Source organism: Pagrus major, chromosome 15 (assembly GCF_040436345.1).
Source record: "Pagrus major chromosome 15, Pma_NU_1.0".
NCBI classification, from domain to species: domain Eukaryota; kingdom Metazoa; phylum Chordata; class Actinopteri; order Spariformes; family Sparidae; genus Pagrus; species Pagrus major.
The window spans coordinates 17,917,038-17,935,200 of record NC_133229.1 but is presented as its reverse complement, the minus strand read 5'-3'; the positions used below and the strand labels follow the sequence as shown (position 1 = coordinate 17,935,200).

The 18,163-nt window shown below is 40.8% G+C and overlaps 1 protein-coding gene across 4 annotated transcripts in view; it reads right to left on the bottom strand.

Moving 5' to 3' along the window:
• Positions 1 to 18,163, bottom strand: part of LOC141008953 (stromal membrane-associated protein 1-like) — a 100,923-nt gene that overhangs the window by 9,712 nt on the left and 73,048 nt on the right. For all 4 annotated transcript variants that reach the window (XM_073481327.1, XM_073481329.1, XM_073481328.1 and 1 more), the window contains 2 exons: positions 16,742 to 16,863; positions 1,561 to 1,753 (listed from right to left, as the gene is read on the bottom strand). In XM_073481327.1, the coding sequence (XP_073337428.1) occupies positions 1,561 to 1,753; positions 16,742 to 16,863 (315 nt within the window). The remainder of the gene's footprint in view (positions 1 to 1,560; positions 1,754 to 16,741; positions 16,864 to 18,163) is intronic.

The following is an 18,163-nucleotide window of genomic DNA, read 5'->3' as shown; positions in this document are numbered from 1 at the left end:
AAGAACACATTCCGCTGAGCAGGGATTCAGCCGGGTCCTCGCCATGCAATCCAAGTACAGTGCTCTAGGCTGAAAATAACTTCTCTTCAACCCTGCAGTGAATAGTTAGAATAATTAGACCCAGAAGACAGGACAGCCTTTATTCCCAGTAGCCTTGGTAGGTTGCTCTTCCGTTAGAACAAATAATATGATTGGTTCTTGTTTGGCATTTGATTGGCTGCTATATGTGATCATTATTGAGACCTAACTAAAGTTTGAATGAGAAATTATTAGTTATTTGGCATTCAGTAAATAATCTATTACTCATACAACAGAGTAATGATGAGAAGACCATTTTTTTTTTAATCAGGACTTACATTTTCATTCTGGTCTGTCTCTAAAGGTTTCGTTGGACTGACCTTAGATGAAATGGCGCTGTGTTTTTCCATTGCGAGGCAGCTGGATTCACAAGATCATGTGATCTCACGAATGATCAAGTGCATCACATTACTTTTCTATCACTGGTGGTTATAAGGAGTTGATCTATGTGAATTTTTTTTTCTCTCATAAATTTTAAATGGAGAACTTATTAGCAAAAAAAACGCAATGTAAGTTCAATATTTACTCTCCTTTTGGCTCTGTTTTGGTCTCCACCAACTCCTGAGGGAAAGATAAATGCTGCACGATGTTCGCCAGCTAATTGCTAACTGTGTCTTACTGTTGTTTGGCGACAGGCAGTAATGAATTGTGGATTTAGCAGAACTTTTATGGTGAAAGAGGATGGCTGCTGCTGGAAACGAGGTTGATGAGTGTGGTGAGACGGAACCTTAACAATAAAGTTGCCAGTCGTAAAACTGAAGCAATTAAATGAATGATGCCTAAAAGCACTGTAAAGCTGACAGGGACTGTAGAGGTGTGAGATGGTAATTGTTTGTGGGTTAATTTTACAGCAACACCTTTCATAGTTGTTCCATTTATCAACATTAAAAAAATACTGATTAGGGCAGCTTTACATTTGGTCTGAGCACACATGAACACTGTGGGCTCATACATGAATCCCATGTTTGCTATAGATTGGTTTTTGTAAGATATTCAGCTGATTTGTTTGCTGTGAGCATCAGCACATCATTTGAGGCCATCAAGATAAGGCCAAGTGAAGATCAACCTTATCTGTTGCCACTTGGAGTAGAAAAGACTTGGATTCAGGTATATGCTCGATAGGTAAGATGCTACCTGGTGTGGGGGCGGAGTTTGTTGCGCATTAGCTTTAATCTACAGTACGATAGCTTTGGTTGAGCAGCTGAGATGTACAAAAGATTATTTTTGAACACTATAAGCCTTTGCATGCTTTGTTTATTTTCTGTAGTTGAACAGAATATATCCAAACCAAACTAAAGGAGTATGTGCTTAAAAGTTGAGATAAACTGCTGCAAAATACTTTGGTTTGAACCCATTTTAGCTTGTCTGCTTCTCTACATAAATTATGTAGAAGCTGTATGGGACGATCAAGCTTAACTGATTCAATATGGATGACAGAGGGTTAAAAAAGATGCTGCGTGTGTGTGTGTATGAGTGTGTTACCTTGTCCTGGAGCAGGCTGTTGCTGGCTCTGCGGCTGACTGCCCACTGAGCTGCTGGCATACAGAGACAGGATGGAGTCTTTAGATAAAAGCTTCTTCTGCTCCGCCTTTGTGGTGGTAGTGGTGGAGGTAGAGGAGGAGGCAGAGGAGGAGGTGGAGGGGTCCGCCTGCTGAGGTGCTGTACTGGAACCAGACTGTCAGGGACACAGGGGGGAAAGGATGAAGAGAAATGTCATGAAATATGTAAAGCTTCACCCAAACATATTTTTATCTGACAGTGTTTAAAGTACCTGCTCTTGGTCACCTTATGGCACAGTGCATGCAGAGATGGATATGCCAGAAGTAGGGCTGGCTCGATTTTTTTAAGCTAGAGCAGATAAGATACATCAGTTTTGGCACTGATACCAAAACAAGACCTTTTCAAATGCTTGCAATTATTTTTCTTCATCTTGAAAAATCATATTAAATCCTAAAGGGTGGTTGGAGTCTTCATTTACCTTATCAACAAAGAGGACCAGGCCATTTGAAAAAAGGCTTATATTACAAACAGGTCTTTGTGCCTATTTTTATATTTTATCATATGTTAGGTAGGCTCTTGTTTTCTCAACCAGTTCCATTTTAATATGCTGCTGTAAAAAATTCACCCGCTCCTTAATTTCCTTCTCTTGATAAATTCAACATAATATACGTGCACCCTGTCTAACCGTACAAAGTCAGCTACTGGCAATGAAATTAAAGACTTCCTGAAAGAACAACAAAGTAAATCAATTAAAAATCCATTGGTTAGAAAAAAACTAAAAGCAGAAGCAACAGTAGTGAGTAAGAATTATTGACCATTTTAATACAAAAAGGTAGAGTTTTGTTTTTCTCCAAAGTTTTTATTTCATTAACAATGAAATTGCAAATGTTAAAAGAATGCAACTTTACAAGACTTTTAACGATTAAAAGTTTAAAGTAAAATTTTGATTTTGACTTCTACTGAAGTTCGCTTGCTAACCAGCTAGCCCACTGGTCCCCAAGCTCCCATTCTGAACAGCTAGCTGCATGGCTAACTGAGGTGACTAGCTACCTAGGTTACTCTGGACACTTGCTGCCTTCCATTTGTTTTGCATGTTCTGTATGATTTGACAGGTGGCCAATTCTTACATATTGCACCTTTAATTCTTCGGTGTGTTTCGGTCATTTAGAGTTTCATAAAGTATAATTAACTGTTCGATGTTTTTGCCAGTTATATTATCTTTAAGACCATACAGGCAACAAAGAACTGAATACATATATCCAGTATGTATGAGGGAATATACTCCCTGTATATTCCCTCATACATACTGGATATATGAGGATGAGAAAACGATAAGACAAGGCAGGCAAACAGGAGAGAGGGGAAGGGAAGAGACAAGGTAAAAATAAAGGGGGAAGAGCAGGAACTGAATAAAGGACAGGAAAGGAGAGAAAAGAATGGAGGAGACAACAGAGGAGAGGTATTGTCACTGTAAGTGAGACAGATGACATTAATTAGGCCGCTGCACAGAGAGGTAGACATGAACTGCTGCAGACAGGACACACACACACACACACACACGCATCTTTTCAGGCACACACCCATTATGTCTAATGGATGAAGCTGACAAAAAAGTAACACCTGCTTAAGAGCTCTGTACAGGTGTGCGTGTGTGTGTGTGAGCATGTGTGTGTGTGTGAGCATGTGTGTGTGTGTGTGCGTGCGTGTGTGTGAGAGAGAGCGCGAGAATGGAGAGAGAAAGGGGGAGGCGATAGTCAGGTGGACTTCACGAATAAGAAAAGGAGAGACAGTGTGATAAACAGTGGCTCCTGCAACACACACACACACACACACACACACACACACACACACACACACACACACACAAACAGGTGAAAAAGGGACAAGAACATTTCATCCACAACCAACCACACACACATCACACATTCTATTAGTCACACACAAACACAAACTTAATACTCAATTGTACATGCCCATGCGTGCGCGGACACACACACACAAACACACTCAAACAAACAAAGAACTTTGTGAGTGTGTTGTGCTCAACTGCTTAGCAGGCAGCTCTGCTCCCCTCTGTCTCTTTCTGCTGACTTCCTTTGACGAGAGGACAGGAAGGAGGAGAGGAGGGAGGCAAAGGAACCGAGGAAGAGATAGCAGAAGGACGGAGGGGGAAAGAGAGGAGGGAAGATTGTAGAAGAAAAGGATGGACGTGGAAGCAAGTCAAGGGAGAGAAAGAAAAGGGAGAAAGAATGTAAAAGGAGAGGAGAAGGAAGGGAATGAACAGGATGCAAATAAACAGAGGAGAGCAAGGTAGGGAGGACAAAACAAAAAAAAACAGCGATACGGAGAAGGAGCGAGAGAGAGAGAAAAAGGAAGAGAGAGGACAAGTTGAGAGCAGAGGAGGCAGGGGCAGATGAAGGAATAAGCATAGCTGTAGAGAAAAGATGGATAGCTAATCATGCCAACACAACACACGCACACTCTCAGGGTCCGCTTTCTTTCAAGTGAAGCCGGCTGAAGTGAGTCGGGTGTTGAGGGAGGCAGGATGGAGCTTCCTTCCTATAAATAGCTGCAGCACATTATCGTGATACTTTCTCCTGGAGTGAATAGAAGGTGAGAGCAGGCAGCAAACTGTCCTCACCTGATTCGTCTGATGTCAGCCAGCTATATAACATGACTCAATCAAGGAGCTAAGCCTATTTGCTGCTAAGCTTGTTCACAAAGTTGAAAAATACATTTAACAGACTTCAAATCCCCCCAAACTGCAGTAATCGTCAGCCATTCAGCTTCCTTCAAGGAGTCATATTTGTAGAATGGACGGCATGAGTCAGACCGGCTCTGAGCTTGTGTGATAAGACCGTCATCCAGAGCGGTTCAGGAAGGTCGCAGCAACACGTGGAATGTTAACCAATGAAAACTGCTTGGAGGTGGGGGAACTGTAATTAACATCATATTAAGTAGGGAAGGGTACCAAAACTCGATATTAAAGGGGCCCCGGGGCTAAATTATTAATAGACTGTATTGATAATTTCCGACGTTAATGGTTCTTTTATCTGTACTTTTGGACATTCTGGTGTAATTCATTATCACGTTGTTGTGGCCTCTCCTCTGCTGAGCTCCTCCACATGCACACACAGGGAGTGAAGTCAGCAGAGCAGAGAGGCGCCGGTGGAGACAGTGAAGTGAACCAGGTGAAGATAACTCCAAGTGTACTCGAGCTGACAGCAACAAGGCTCATTACTGTAAGTGCAATAAACCCTTTGCAAGTAAAATGCAAATAGATTATCAATACACCTGTTCAACAAACATGTAGAAGGCAATATTTTAACCTGCTCTGTCTGCACTCTCTCATCCACCGCCACTGTTTTACACAAGTACAGTGTGCTAGCTCGCCTAAAGCAAATTGACTCTTAAAAGTTGGCTAATTCTTGTGAACTCAGCTGCTGGCTGAGATAAACCAGCCCCTCCTCCCTCTACCAGCAGTACATGCAGGCTGTGAATCACCTCAGCAGAAGGGAAGAGGACTCATACTGACTCTTAGTTCTTTACAAACTTCAGTCAGTATTTTGATTACAGGATATTATTTATTTTATTCACAGTTTAGATCGGTTTCCACTGAGATATTATTGAGTTTAAAGTGATTTTGCAGTTGTAAACATTATTGTTGCTGCTCTAGAAACAATATTGTTACATTTAAACAGATTAAATTCTGTTCTTGTTTTGAATTTATTCTGTCATGAAATAATATATCTTTTAAAAAGCAATTATATCATAATGAAAAAGAACCGATAAGAGTACCTATCACTAGCAATACGATATGTAACAAGCTTTATACTGTGTAATTGAAGATGTATGGCTTTATGGTCGCTGATAGTGAAAGAGAGGTTTGAGAAATTCATATTAAGGCACTGTCTCCTAAATTCTAGCGCATATTCTGCATATTCCACAGTTGTGTTGGCACAATACTGAATTTTAAACTTCCATAAAATACCTTGAAAAATATTGATGTTCGACACCATCAGGAAAAATTGACGCAACATTGAGGGCATACAATTTGAGATGTTTTATTAAAAGATAAATATAGCTCGGCTTGTTTACTGTGTGTTCGGAACAGCAGCATCGAAATTAGTTTACATCTGGAAGAGGGGCGATGTGGGCACTACAGCAGCGCAGGTGTCACAAAACACATCTGTTATTTCTGACAACATTAATTTACGGTGAAAATGTTCCAGTAAACCAAAAATGTTCTCAGCACTTAATGTAAATCAAAAATAATAATAATGATTGAGTGACAATGAAATTGAGTAGACCGTGTACCCAGCAGACATTTTGACATGTGAAACTCTAAATGTAATCAATAACACTGAGTTGTTGTACTGCATCGTATTAATTGCTGGAATAAAGCCTTTGTTAATGTCATTAGTCCAACCTGCTCTTTTCCTGCTATGACAGAATGAATAATATCTGTTGTGAAAAAGGTCTTTGAATCTGATAATTAATGACCAACCTGTCCTACCATGTGACTTACAATATATATTATAGAATATGCTGTAGTGGTCTTTGAAAACAGATGATATCATTGTTTGGAACTATCAGTGTCAAAGTAAGTGAAACGAATGAGAGTGGAGATATTTATTGGTCTTTACCTCTTACTGATGCACGAGTTGAGGACTCTTTTGGCAGGAATGCAGTTGCTTACGACTAAACATTTTCTATTGGCCTTTCACTGATTCCACCGTCTGTGACTGCCAGACACTCCAGGAGCATTAGCTCCAATTGCACTGAAAGAACAGCGAAGCGATCCAGCAGATTTCTTGCCAAAGCCAAACTGGTGGCACACAAAGTAAAATGCAGCGATGGATCGGTGTAACCTCACTTCTAACGGATGAGAAATTTAAGTAGAGTATGTCACGTGCATCTATCTTTTTTTTTGTCTTACTCAGTTTCATTGAGCAGGGCAACACACACCGTCCGCATAGTGTGTGATGTGCTATGGTGCTCCTAGCAGCGCATTGTGTAACAGAAAGTCTCTTCAACAAGGCTCCATTCTTCTCAGCCAATGTTGGTGTTGATGTGTGCAGCCAGAGCTCTGAATTACCACTCTGACAGCCTTTTCCTCACTGTCGCTATTCATAGACCTCTACAGCCAAACACACACACACATACACACACTAGACTATCTGCCTCCCTACAGTTTTCCATCACTGCTTGAAACACTCATACACTCCCCTCTGATAGACCATCTGTGGCTTTAAAAACCACACCACGCTCAGTGTGTGTGTGTGTGTGTGTGTGTGTGTGTGTGTGTGTGTGTGTTGAAGGATTTGCGCTAATTTACAGAAAACAAAAGCAAAGCTTGCCTTGGAAATCTGAATTCAAGAGGGGGAGTGCCAGTAAGGAACATGATGGAGAGAAGGAATGAAAGAAAGATTGAGACAAATAACAATGAAGAAGAAATCAGCTGCTGGTGAATTCATTACCTCATCCCTCTTTACCTGCATCGACTTTTTCTTCCGCTTAACAAACTTAACTCATCTGTCCGTTTCTCCCCACGCCTTCTTCAATCATACGTCACTCTCCCCCGTCTCCTCATTTCTTTCATCCTCTTCTCCCTCTCCCAGTCGTTTCTTATTCCTTTTTCCCTTCTCTCTTTTGTCCTACTTAGTCCTCAAACACAAACACAAAGCACTTGCACAAAAGCTTCTAATTTATGTCCATTTTAGTAGTTGGTCTCTGATGTATTTTGTTATGCACCATGTACATTTCTGGACTAAAAACCATGCCAGTTAGAACTCTTGTTCTTCATTACAACTGAACATTTAGTACAGCTTCGATGCACGTGGAGTACTCCTGCCCAGAACTTTTAAACCGCACTAATCAATATTTGTTTTTCTAACAATAGATTAAACAACTACATTTAGTGTAAAATGAGTCACTTGTAGCAATGAACCTATGAAGAATCATCACCAAACTCTGCAGCTGCAACTTAGCCACTGAGTGACATCACTGCAGGCAACCAGCTCAGATTACATGCAGCTTCCTCTGGAGCCACAAAAGCCTTTGTACTACTATTTCACATTCACATTAATTGATCGTCAAGTTCAAATTCAAGTTTGATGAACACAAACAAAAACTCAACGCCCTCTGTTCACTTGTGTTACAGTAATCAGATACTGTGTTCTTTAATAAGAGCTTGATTGCCCTTTTTTTCCTCATAATTAATCTTAGTTTCTTTTCATCAACACAATCTTCCTTGTGGCTCCTGTAAATCCCATTTGCACTATGTTTACGCCTCCTTTTCAGCGGCAGTGAATTTTCCACACAAATATGACAGTGTGAAACAGTGTGACCTCAGTAAATCCAGTGAAATACATAATCAGTCTCCTATTATTTGCATAATCCTCCCTTAAAAGCCTATGCAGTGAAGGGAGAGATGCACCTTGCAGACACAAATGACGCACAAACTGCCACTTCAGCCTGCAGCGTCAGTTTGATAAACGTGTGTTCGGGGCATGGACAGAATTTGTCTCAACATATTAGTCTCGGAAGCCTCAATAAATCTGACCCTAGGTCTCTTATTGATTACTTACAGTGTGGGTGAACTACGTGAACCCACCAGCTTTAGGAAAAGAACAGAAATAAGGTTGGTGGTGATGATTCAAGCCAGAGCTTCTGGTGTCCCTGCCCTCACCCTCCACCTTACTTTATCTGTTCATTCCTCTCCTAACCTGCTCTCAGCCCACTCATCCTTCTTTTCCTAAGCTGTTCTTCTGCACTTTGTCTCATCCGTCACTCTTTCTCCTTCCTCCCATCCTTCTTTCCCTGTTTTTCAGTGCCTCTTCTTACATTCTTTTGAGTTTTCTTGGCTAAATCTATTAAAAACTAAATTTTCCTCCTTCAGGGTGGGGTGAATGAGAGACGGAGGACAACATATAGACAGAGCGTGTGTGTATGTAAACGAGAGAGAGAGAGAGAGAGGAAGAAGCTGGGGATAACACAAATCCTCCCCCTCCTACAAGGCTGTAATCGTATTTTTGTAATTGACGTATTCGTAGATAGGCGAGCGCTCCCCGATGCCGGTTAATAGCTGCACGAATCAGCAGGCTGCCAGCTTCCTCTTTCTTCACGCACCCAGCTAATCACAGCTGTAAAGCAATATCCGCCTGCTGAATCCCAAATTCAGCCCTCTGTGCGTGTGTGCGAGGTTGGGTGGATGTGTGCTGACTGTCAAAACAGCGTCCTTGTGTGTACTGCTTGTATGTATAGGAGAGGAAAGAAGTTATCTGAAAATGGAAAGGTTGGTGCTGCCAAAGTGAGTTTATGAGTTTCCTCGTGGGAGCGTGAAGCTGCACAGCAAAGTTTGCGTCTGAGTGAAGAAGGGATCAGGAGACACACTCATTATACATCTGAGAGACCAATGGGTGTCGTCCTCCAGGAAGCAGAAATGTTCACACGCCGTTAGTTTGTAAGACTTGTTGATCGCAGACAAACAAACACAAGCTAACCTTCACACCAATGCAGGAGCAGTCGTCATCCACGTAACTGTCTTTCCTTTAAATGCTGCAGGAGATGTCAGTGAAAGTCTGTACATCCCACCAGACATGACCGAGGCAAAGACAAGCAAGACCTCTCCTGGCGAGTTTGAAGGCAACATGTCAGAAACGTGTTTCGACCTTGGTGTGTATTAACGCACGGAGAATAAGACAGTCCTGGCTGTGAGAGCTGCAGTGAACTCCATTTTCTGAATAGAGAGGACCGTGGGGGAAACAATATGTCCTGTTTGACATTCAAATAACAGAGTCTACAAGACAGACAGGGCAGCCACAGGCGGAGAGCCATGTGAGAGCAGCCTGTCTGCTATCAAACAGCCGCTGTGGAGCAATCACTTGCTGTCTTTGAAGTGCTATGTAACAGTCCGTGGCCATAACGGATAGCCTGGCACTACCGCAGTGAACGAGTCATTTTTAATCTAATGACTAATAACAGTACAAAGGCCCGTCTCATGGATCACATGTGTAGGTTATGATTTCATCTGACAAACAGCGGTGGAAAGCAACCAAGTAAAGTTACTTAAAAGGGAAGTCTGCCAACAAGATTTTCAGTTAGTTTTGTACGACTAAAATGTTGGTAGTATATGTAAATTAACATCTCTCCATTCTGCCTGCACCCAGAGGCCCCACTTTCTGGCCGGCAAAAGTTAGGGCTGTTGTATCAACTACAGATTGGTTTGGTTCACATTTTATAAGTGTGCATCCACAGACACAAAGAGTGTAGTCAGATCCCAAGACAGAAAGCCACTCTCTCTGTCTCTCTCTTTGATTGATTGAGGAGCGTCTCACCAAACTCCAATTAAACTGTCTAGTTGATAAACTACATACCAAGATTTTGTTCCTACACTGCCTATTTCTGCCTAAAATGATTTCAGAAACATATGTTAGTGTACTGTTAAGCTGTGATACAAAAGTATTTGTTACCAGCTGGCTGTTTTACTGTTTCCCTACTTCAAAACAGACAACAAGCGAAAAACAAGTGCCATCCAACTCACAGTACGTCGCCTATAAGCAGGAGTGTTGTGGTGATGCGGCGGAGTGCATTTTGGTTGTCATAGGTTTTTTCTGCCTTTTGAGTAGGAGGGAATACCACAGGCACTTTTCTCTGTTTTCTCTGGTCATGTATCACCAATTTCAAAAATATGTGTGTCTTTCTATGGTATAGACAGTCCAATTTTTATCTAAGGGCCATCTTTCATTGATTATTATCAGCAAAATGGACTTACTATTCAGAAAAACTGACGCATCAATGCGTGAGGAGCATTCTACTGTTGAAGTTGCTCGAGGTGATTTTAGTTTTACAAGTAATGTCTTCGTATACTGTACGTATGGTTCAGTAGTTAAGTCCTTTAGCTCAGTACAATTCGCAGCCTTGGAGTCGGGCCCCCTCTAAGCAACCACAAGATAAATCTGGAGGTCATGAGATGAATAATAGATGACGAGTACTTTTGTTTTTATACTTCATGCATGTACATTTTGCTGATAATATTCATGTCCTTGCACTTAAGTGAGATCAAGGCTCTTGACATCAATGTATTGGAACTTTTGCTTTTTTAATACTGTATTAACATAGCTGCTGCCAGAAGTGGGCAATAGTGTAGATATTTTTACAGCCTGCTGTGCAGCACTCTACAGTCTGAAAACCATTTGCATCGTTCAGCCTCTGAAATGATGGTTCAAAGAACAGCATGCATTATGCAGCTCATGGTAGGTGTGAAATTCCAGTCTTGTCTCTTTGTCCACTGCTGGAAAAAGGTGGTGTCCAATGGACATCATAAATCAAACAGAGTTTTTCATTTAACACATAGTCTGGCTTTTGCTTTTTTATATCTGTGATCTATAGTTCTAAACCTATATAACCTACATTGCAAAGTCAGACTCTGCACACAATTTACATCGTTTTCATGTTCTCATTCTCTGTTGTATGCTAGTACATTCCTGCAAAATGTACTTAAAAAGCCTATTCATTTCATCATTTCATCCCCTTTTTTTCCCTCTTGGTGTTGTACACCAGCATGGTTCTGGGCTGCATTTTAATTTATGCACTTTTAATCATAAATCCGAGTTCATAAATTCCACTTAGAAATGCTTGTACAGTGAGTCTCATTCATGCATATATTTGAACATACCTAACATTGATTAAAGAGGCTCCAGGTAAGACAAGATATATGAGTGGAAGGACGTTACAGGAAGGAGGCAAGGAGCGTAAAAGAGAGGAGCAAAAGGACATATGAAGGACGAGGAGGAGCATTGCTGTATGTGCAGATTCAAGGAAAATATATTCATGTGAGAGAATGAATGGTGAGTGACGGTGGTGAGGGGGAGGAAAGTGGAAGGACAGGGGAGAGGGAAGATGTATAGAGGGAGTAATGGAGCATAGAAAACAGTGAGAAACAGAACTGGTCTCAGGTGTAGGCTGAGAGAGGACAGACCATCACAACGAGGGTAGAAAAACTACTGTGGCAATATTAACAATGTGATCTCACACATCAAGTCTAGAATGATGCAACACTCTATTCTAACAGACTAATCAATCAGAAGATATTTAATGTTGCAGACAGTATTGCCTTCTGCAACATTAAACAGTTTTAATTAATTAAAAAAGATACTGCAGTCATATGAACATATGATAAAAATTAGAGTTTATTGATGGTGTCCAATAATGGGTGCAGCCAATCATCGTCTTTGGGACGATGACGAGGGGAGTGTGTATGTTGATGTCTTTAAATTGGACAAATGGGACTGTAGTCAGCTTCCAGTCTTTCCAATCTATCACTGGACACATGCAGTTTACACTGATAACACTTTATGGCTTTATTCTATAGGACAGCTTGAGAGATGACAGGAAACAGGATTAGAGAGCGGGGGATGACGTGCAGCAAAGGGCCACAGGTCGAACTCGAATCCTGGGCAGCTGCAGCGAGGACACGGCCTCTATATATGGGACGCATGCTCTACTGACTGAGCTACTGTGGCGCCCTGAATTTGTGGTAAATTTTTACACAGGTGCTTTTCATCTTTAGTCAACAACTGTCAATTTTTTCATTTGTTGGTGCTAGACTAACATCAGCTCTAGCTGTCTAGCTAATAAACATTAACTCCCTGAGTTGGTTGTCTCCAGCTGGCCCTTATGATAACAAGAACCATGCAAAAGGATCTCAATTTTGCACTCGATGGCAAATAAATAAGAGATAATGAGCGCCTTTTCATCGTTTTTGTTTTTTTTCCTGTGTTTTATGTATGGTTGTCCTTTGTTTTAAATGTTTTATATGTGCCTTGTTAAATGTTTAGTATTGCTGTTTCTTTTTAATGTATTTTATGTGTCTTTTGAAGCTGTCATTACACCTGCCCACGGACTGCAGTTGAAAATTAGACCAGATGGCTAAACTGACACAGTTACAGAAATGTTATTCATGTGCAATCTCCCTGTTACTCTAAACTGTATGAATGAAAATAAATAAAATGAATAATTTTAAAAAGGTGAAAGGCTCAATGGCCTAAAAAGTCCTCATCCAAAGGTTAAGAGGTTTAAACATAAACTACAACAAAAGAACAGCTTTGTGCTTGTATTGCATGGTTCAGCACATAAGCCTTAGTATTGCACTGTATGCACGAAATTACAGGAAAAAAATGTATTTCTATAACACTGTTCAAATGTTTACCATGGAAGTAGGCTCAATGAGTTACTTGGACATGCGATGCAAAGGTTAAGTCAATGGTTTTTGGGCAGAGCCTGCCAGCCACTATACAGAACCCTTACCACCACCCATCAAATGAAATGCAGGCCAATTATCTTCCCTGAATATTAATGATGATTACTATTCTGTGTTAGAATGACAAACAGCAGCCAATCAGAAATCCAAATGCACAGTTAGAAATTTGAAATTCAAACTAGATTTAGGTTTTGTTTTTGATGCCAAACTGCAGCCAATCAGAAATGCCAAAGAAAAACTGCTCTCAGGAATAATTCCAACTGGCAGTCCCCCAAGGAAAAACTCTGAGGCTACTAGGAAATAAAAAGCAAAAGGATATATAGGCTATCCTATTTCACAGGCCGATTTTTCTTAACTATCAAAGGAAATTAGCTAAATTGCTAGTTATTGTGAGTCCTGCACTTGGTGGTTCTATGTCAATTTCTTCACTGCCGGTTGTATCGAAGTAGTTTCAGTTGTAGTGAGTTGTACTTGGCCTGCATGTGGAGGACCTGGCTGTATCCTTGCATAATGGGATACGTTGTTGGGAAAGCACAGAGCAGCAGCCTGGTCTTCTTCCAGAGAGCAGGGTAAGGCTGGGCATACTTGACCCACATGGTGCCCCAGCCAGAGGCGGGGAAAGTCACAAAAGATTCATGACTAGACAACAGTTTTAGAAAGCTGTGGTGAAAAGTTGCAGCAGTGGTAACTCTCACTCCAATGTTTGACATGAGAGGAAATCCAAAGCTTGAGAGACCTCCTTTGCCTTGATATTATTCCTAAGCAATAAAATGGTCAATACCAAACTATCTTGACTGCACAGCATACAACACCTACTATACGGTTGTGGTCAAAAGTTTACATACACTTGTAAAGAATATGTATATCATGGCAGTCTTGAGTTCCAATGATTTCTACAACTTTATTTTTTCTGTGAAACTGTATATTCAAAACAGTCTGTACAACTTTTGAGTTTGACACATCTTATGAGACTGACAACCCAAGATAGTTGTGTGATTGTGGTCTTGAGTGTTAAAAATAATATGCCTCAATATAATGCTATATCCATTAAATGTGGTTTGGAAGACAATTGGAAAAGTGAGGCATTCATATGTATTTGCCTTTTCAAGCGACTAGCTAAGTTGGCTATAGTGGAGCTTACAAAAAAATCAAAGATTCCCAGTTGTAATTACCACTTGGTACAGTAATCATGGTAATTCCCATGTGGCATGAGTGATGCATAACCCTCCAGAAAATGAATGGACTTCTGCTGATAAGTTAATTTAATGTGGAAGTGTTGGAAGACATTCATGATTGGCCAAAGGGGGGCTGCAGTGTTACCTCACATCACCTGTGGCCAAACAAAGGGCTTCACAGAGAAGAATAAAAGAGGACTGAGGAGGAGAATTTGGGATTAATGGATACATGGAGATGAGCAGAGGAGTGAGGCAGAAACAGAGCAGCAGCAGATGAAGTCACAGAGGAGGTGAGCATGGAGGGGAGATTAGAGGGTAAGTGGGAGGCTGGCAGTGGCAGAGGGGGAGCTTGCAGTTACAGCAGCTCATAATTGTTCTTCATGCCTGGGTCCCTAGCGAGCTACTGCCTGGTTCGGTCCCAGGAGGCTCAGAGGTGTGTGTGTGTGTGTGTGTGTGTGTGTGTGTGTGCATGTGTACCAGAGTGAGATACAATTTAAAACCTAGGAATAGGTCAGCCATTGAAAGAATGAATTTTGAACTGAGGAATGTGTCACTGTGAATATGTTTTTGGTGTGTGTGTGTGTGTGTGTGTGTGTGTGTGTATTTTGCTCTCATGGCATATGTAATGCATGTCACCTTACCTCTATGTTTCTTGTATGTGTATATCCCATGACTACAGGTGTGCAACTGTATCTTCCGAGTGGATGTTGTGTGAAACAGAGTTCACATATGTGCCTGCATGAATGTGTGTGTCCTCATTTCCAGCCAAGCCAAGGTCAAAGGCCTCAATAGCATTTTAAAGTCAGCCCTGCTCCTTGAAAAATGTTTAATTCAACCAGCTTTGTTTCCTTGAAACTAGTCGTTGAAGGACTGAGAGAGGTAAGAACAGAATATCTAGAAAATATAAAACAATTTCCTTTTTTCCCCTTTTGTTTTCTCTCTCTTCATATTCAGACAAACGCCTCATTTTGTTTTGTTTACCAAGAAAATAAAGACATGACCGAGCACACTCATTGGACTCCATCACTTTGTTTTCTAATTTCCTCTTTCAGATATCTGTGATAGTTTGGCTGATGATGCAATCGTGATTTAAATCATGACTATTTTCTATGAACTCTGGGCCTGTATTTGTGTAGTCTACAATGCGTCAATCAGGGTTAGTTTGTATCAAGCATAATACAAATCTAATAGCGTTATTTTGGTTTCAGCATGAAAGAATCAAATGAAATGACGTTGTTGTTTGTTCTTGAGGTCATCCCTGGCAGGATGCAAATAATCAAACCTGTCAGAAAAGTCAAATTTAATTCAAGGGGGGCTATCAAGGTTTCTAAGGGGGCAGTGCATGGAACTGTAAAATGTTTTGCAGAAACTGAATCAGTTGTATCCAAAGCACGGTCAGGCAAACCAAAGGTGACCAAACAATCAGAAGATCAATACATCAAGCTTAGTTCACTGAGAGACAGAAAAACAACTTTACCACAGATACAGAGTTTGCCAAACAAACAAGTCTCCAATCAACAAAAATCCTGTCAAAAAAAGGACAAAATGAGGACGAGTAGCAGTTTCTAAACCACTTCTCCAGATGGAAACAAGGCCAAACACTTGAAATACTCAATAATAGAATTTCACTGAAAAAAGTTCTGTTTATTGATGAATCTAAGTTAGAAATGTATGGCAGTAACAGGAGAGTGTATGTAAACAGACGAACGGTGAAACATTCAAGTCTGGGGCTGTTTCGCCTCCTCTGGATTCGGACACCTGCACAGAACTGACTCCACCCTGACCAAGGAGAAGTATCTTTGAAGTATAAAGTGTGCATCTTTGTGGAGAAGGGTTCACCCCGCAGCAGAGCCTGAACACACCACAAAGCTTTGACAGAACTACTTGGAGACTAAAGAAGACCAAGGAGTCCCGACTGTCATGGACTTTCCTCTGACGTCTTACCTATTGAACATTTATGAGGGCACTTTAAGACTGAGAAAGCCAAGCAATCTGTGACATCACAAGAGGCTTTTTTTGGAAAACTGTCATATCATATTGTGATAACATGAGTCATCAGGTTTTGGTTTTCCATGCCAGAAACTAAACCAGGCAACCAATCCGAGGCTGAGTCGAGCATGTCTTAAGAAGAAAAGCAGTGGAATTCAAAATAACGTGAAAATGACACTGGGGGACCAGTAAGATCATTTATGTGGAGGAAAAACCACACTATTCCATTGTAGGGCTGTGAGTAGTATACTCACATAAGTATACATAAAGGTATTTTGCACAAGTAATCTTTCCTCCGATTGCCAATCACAGTTTACCCATGTGTTAATCGATCAGCTGCATTAGGCTTAAACAACATGTAAATAACAGGTAAAGCAAAGGGCTGCTCTCTTCATTTTTGCAGTTCATTATTCCTCAGATAGGCCCACTCTCTCTCTCTCTCCCTTTGAAGGACATTGGTCAAATTAATTCAATGAAGGAGAGTCTATGACAGTTCGCTTTGATATGATCCTCAGAGAGTGTGTGTCAGCACGTATGAGGGATATGGAGTGTTTGTGAATATGCCTGTGTTTGTGTGTGTGTGTGTGTGTGTGTGTGTGTGTATGTGTGTTTGCATCATGAGAGTCTCCACAGACTCCCTGTGTTGCAGTCTGCCTGTGGTGATAAGCTGATGATGAAAGCCAGTGTGTGTGTGTGTGTGTGTGTGTGTGTGTGTGTGTGTGTGCATGTTTCCTACCTGAGCCTGCTGTGTGTTGTTGGACGAGGGGAGAGGGTTGGAGACCATTGGTCCAAAGATGTCCAGGTCATCGCTGATTGGTGCAGCACTTCCCGAGCCCTTCACACCACCGTCTGGAGCATCTAAGAGAGGGAGCAAGAGAGAGAAAGAGCGATCACAAACCAAAAGTGTCCAGGTGATGGAGATATCAATTTATCACATCTGATGCAATTTCTGTAACACCTTTTCTTCATTTATCAATCTGTTTTCTTGACGTTTACATTGAAATGTTGTAGATTCTGTCAGTTTACAGTACAGTATAACCTGATGTACATTTTACATGACGCTCGAGGCGTACTGTGTGTCCTATATACTGTACATCCTAAAATGCTTTGGCAACACAGTGCAGTATGTTCCCCATGATGATAACGCTAAAAACATACATTTTTTAGGACTATTGAAGACATTTCTTGTACACCCCCTGGCAAAGAATTCTTTCGGCGCTGACAAAAAAAAACAATTTCTAAAGAACTCAGAAACGGTATTTTATGATTTCTGATGAAAAATTATGTAATAGGATCACAAGCTGGCGAGCAGCTGCAAAATGGACCTTGTGCTGAAGTTGTTTTCTGAATATATATTTAAACACATTCAGGACATTTACATTACTTAACATTTACAATGTAAGACTTCTATTAAACCAGTATGAATATAATCAGGATGCTCAGAGTAGACTGCAGGCACTGAAAGCATTACCAGTTATTCAATACAACCTTTACATACTTAAATAAGATTTTCGCATTCACACTCATTTGCATGATGCCCCACACAGCTCAATTTACAATTATCATGCTTATTAATTGGAACATCCTCAAGAAAATTCTGATGACTGCACTCCTTCAGTAGTTAGCTTTGCAGTGAAAATGATTTCCTTTATACTTCTCCTTTCGCTTACCAATTTGCAAATATATTTAAAATTGTAACACAGCACTGAATTAGTTTTGGGTGTGATTAAGCTCAGTTGAATTAATTAAGAGTCTAATATTATACAATTCTAAAGAGACACATTCAAACTTTAAAAATTAAAAGTTTCAAAAATGTTAACTGGAAAAAGGATATTTTTTCCCAGATGGTTCAAAACTGATTTATTGCCTATTGGGGGGTGAAATGAATACACTTCTTTCACAGCACACATTCTGGTAGCAGAGAGGGCTCAGGTGTGAGTAAAAACATTTGGGTGCACCAGTTCAAGTCCTGGTATTGTGCTCATTGACCCTTTGGGATGGCTTAATGGTGCACCGATGGAACAAAGCCGTCGTTATTATTGTTAGTAGTTCAACATGTGTGTTTTCTGCTCTGACCAGTCAACATGTGTGCTGTGAAAGGGTCTATTGTGTCATGTTGGCCCACTGACAAGATTTTATAGGACACAAAAACAGGGTC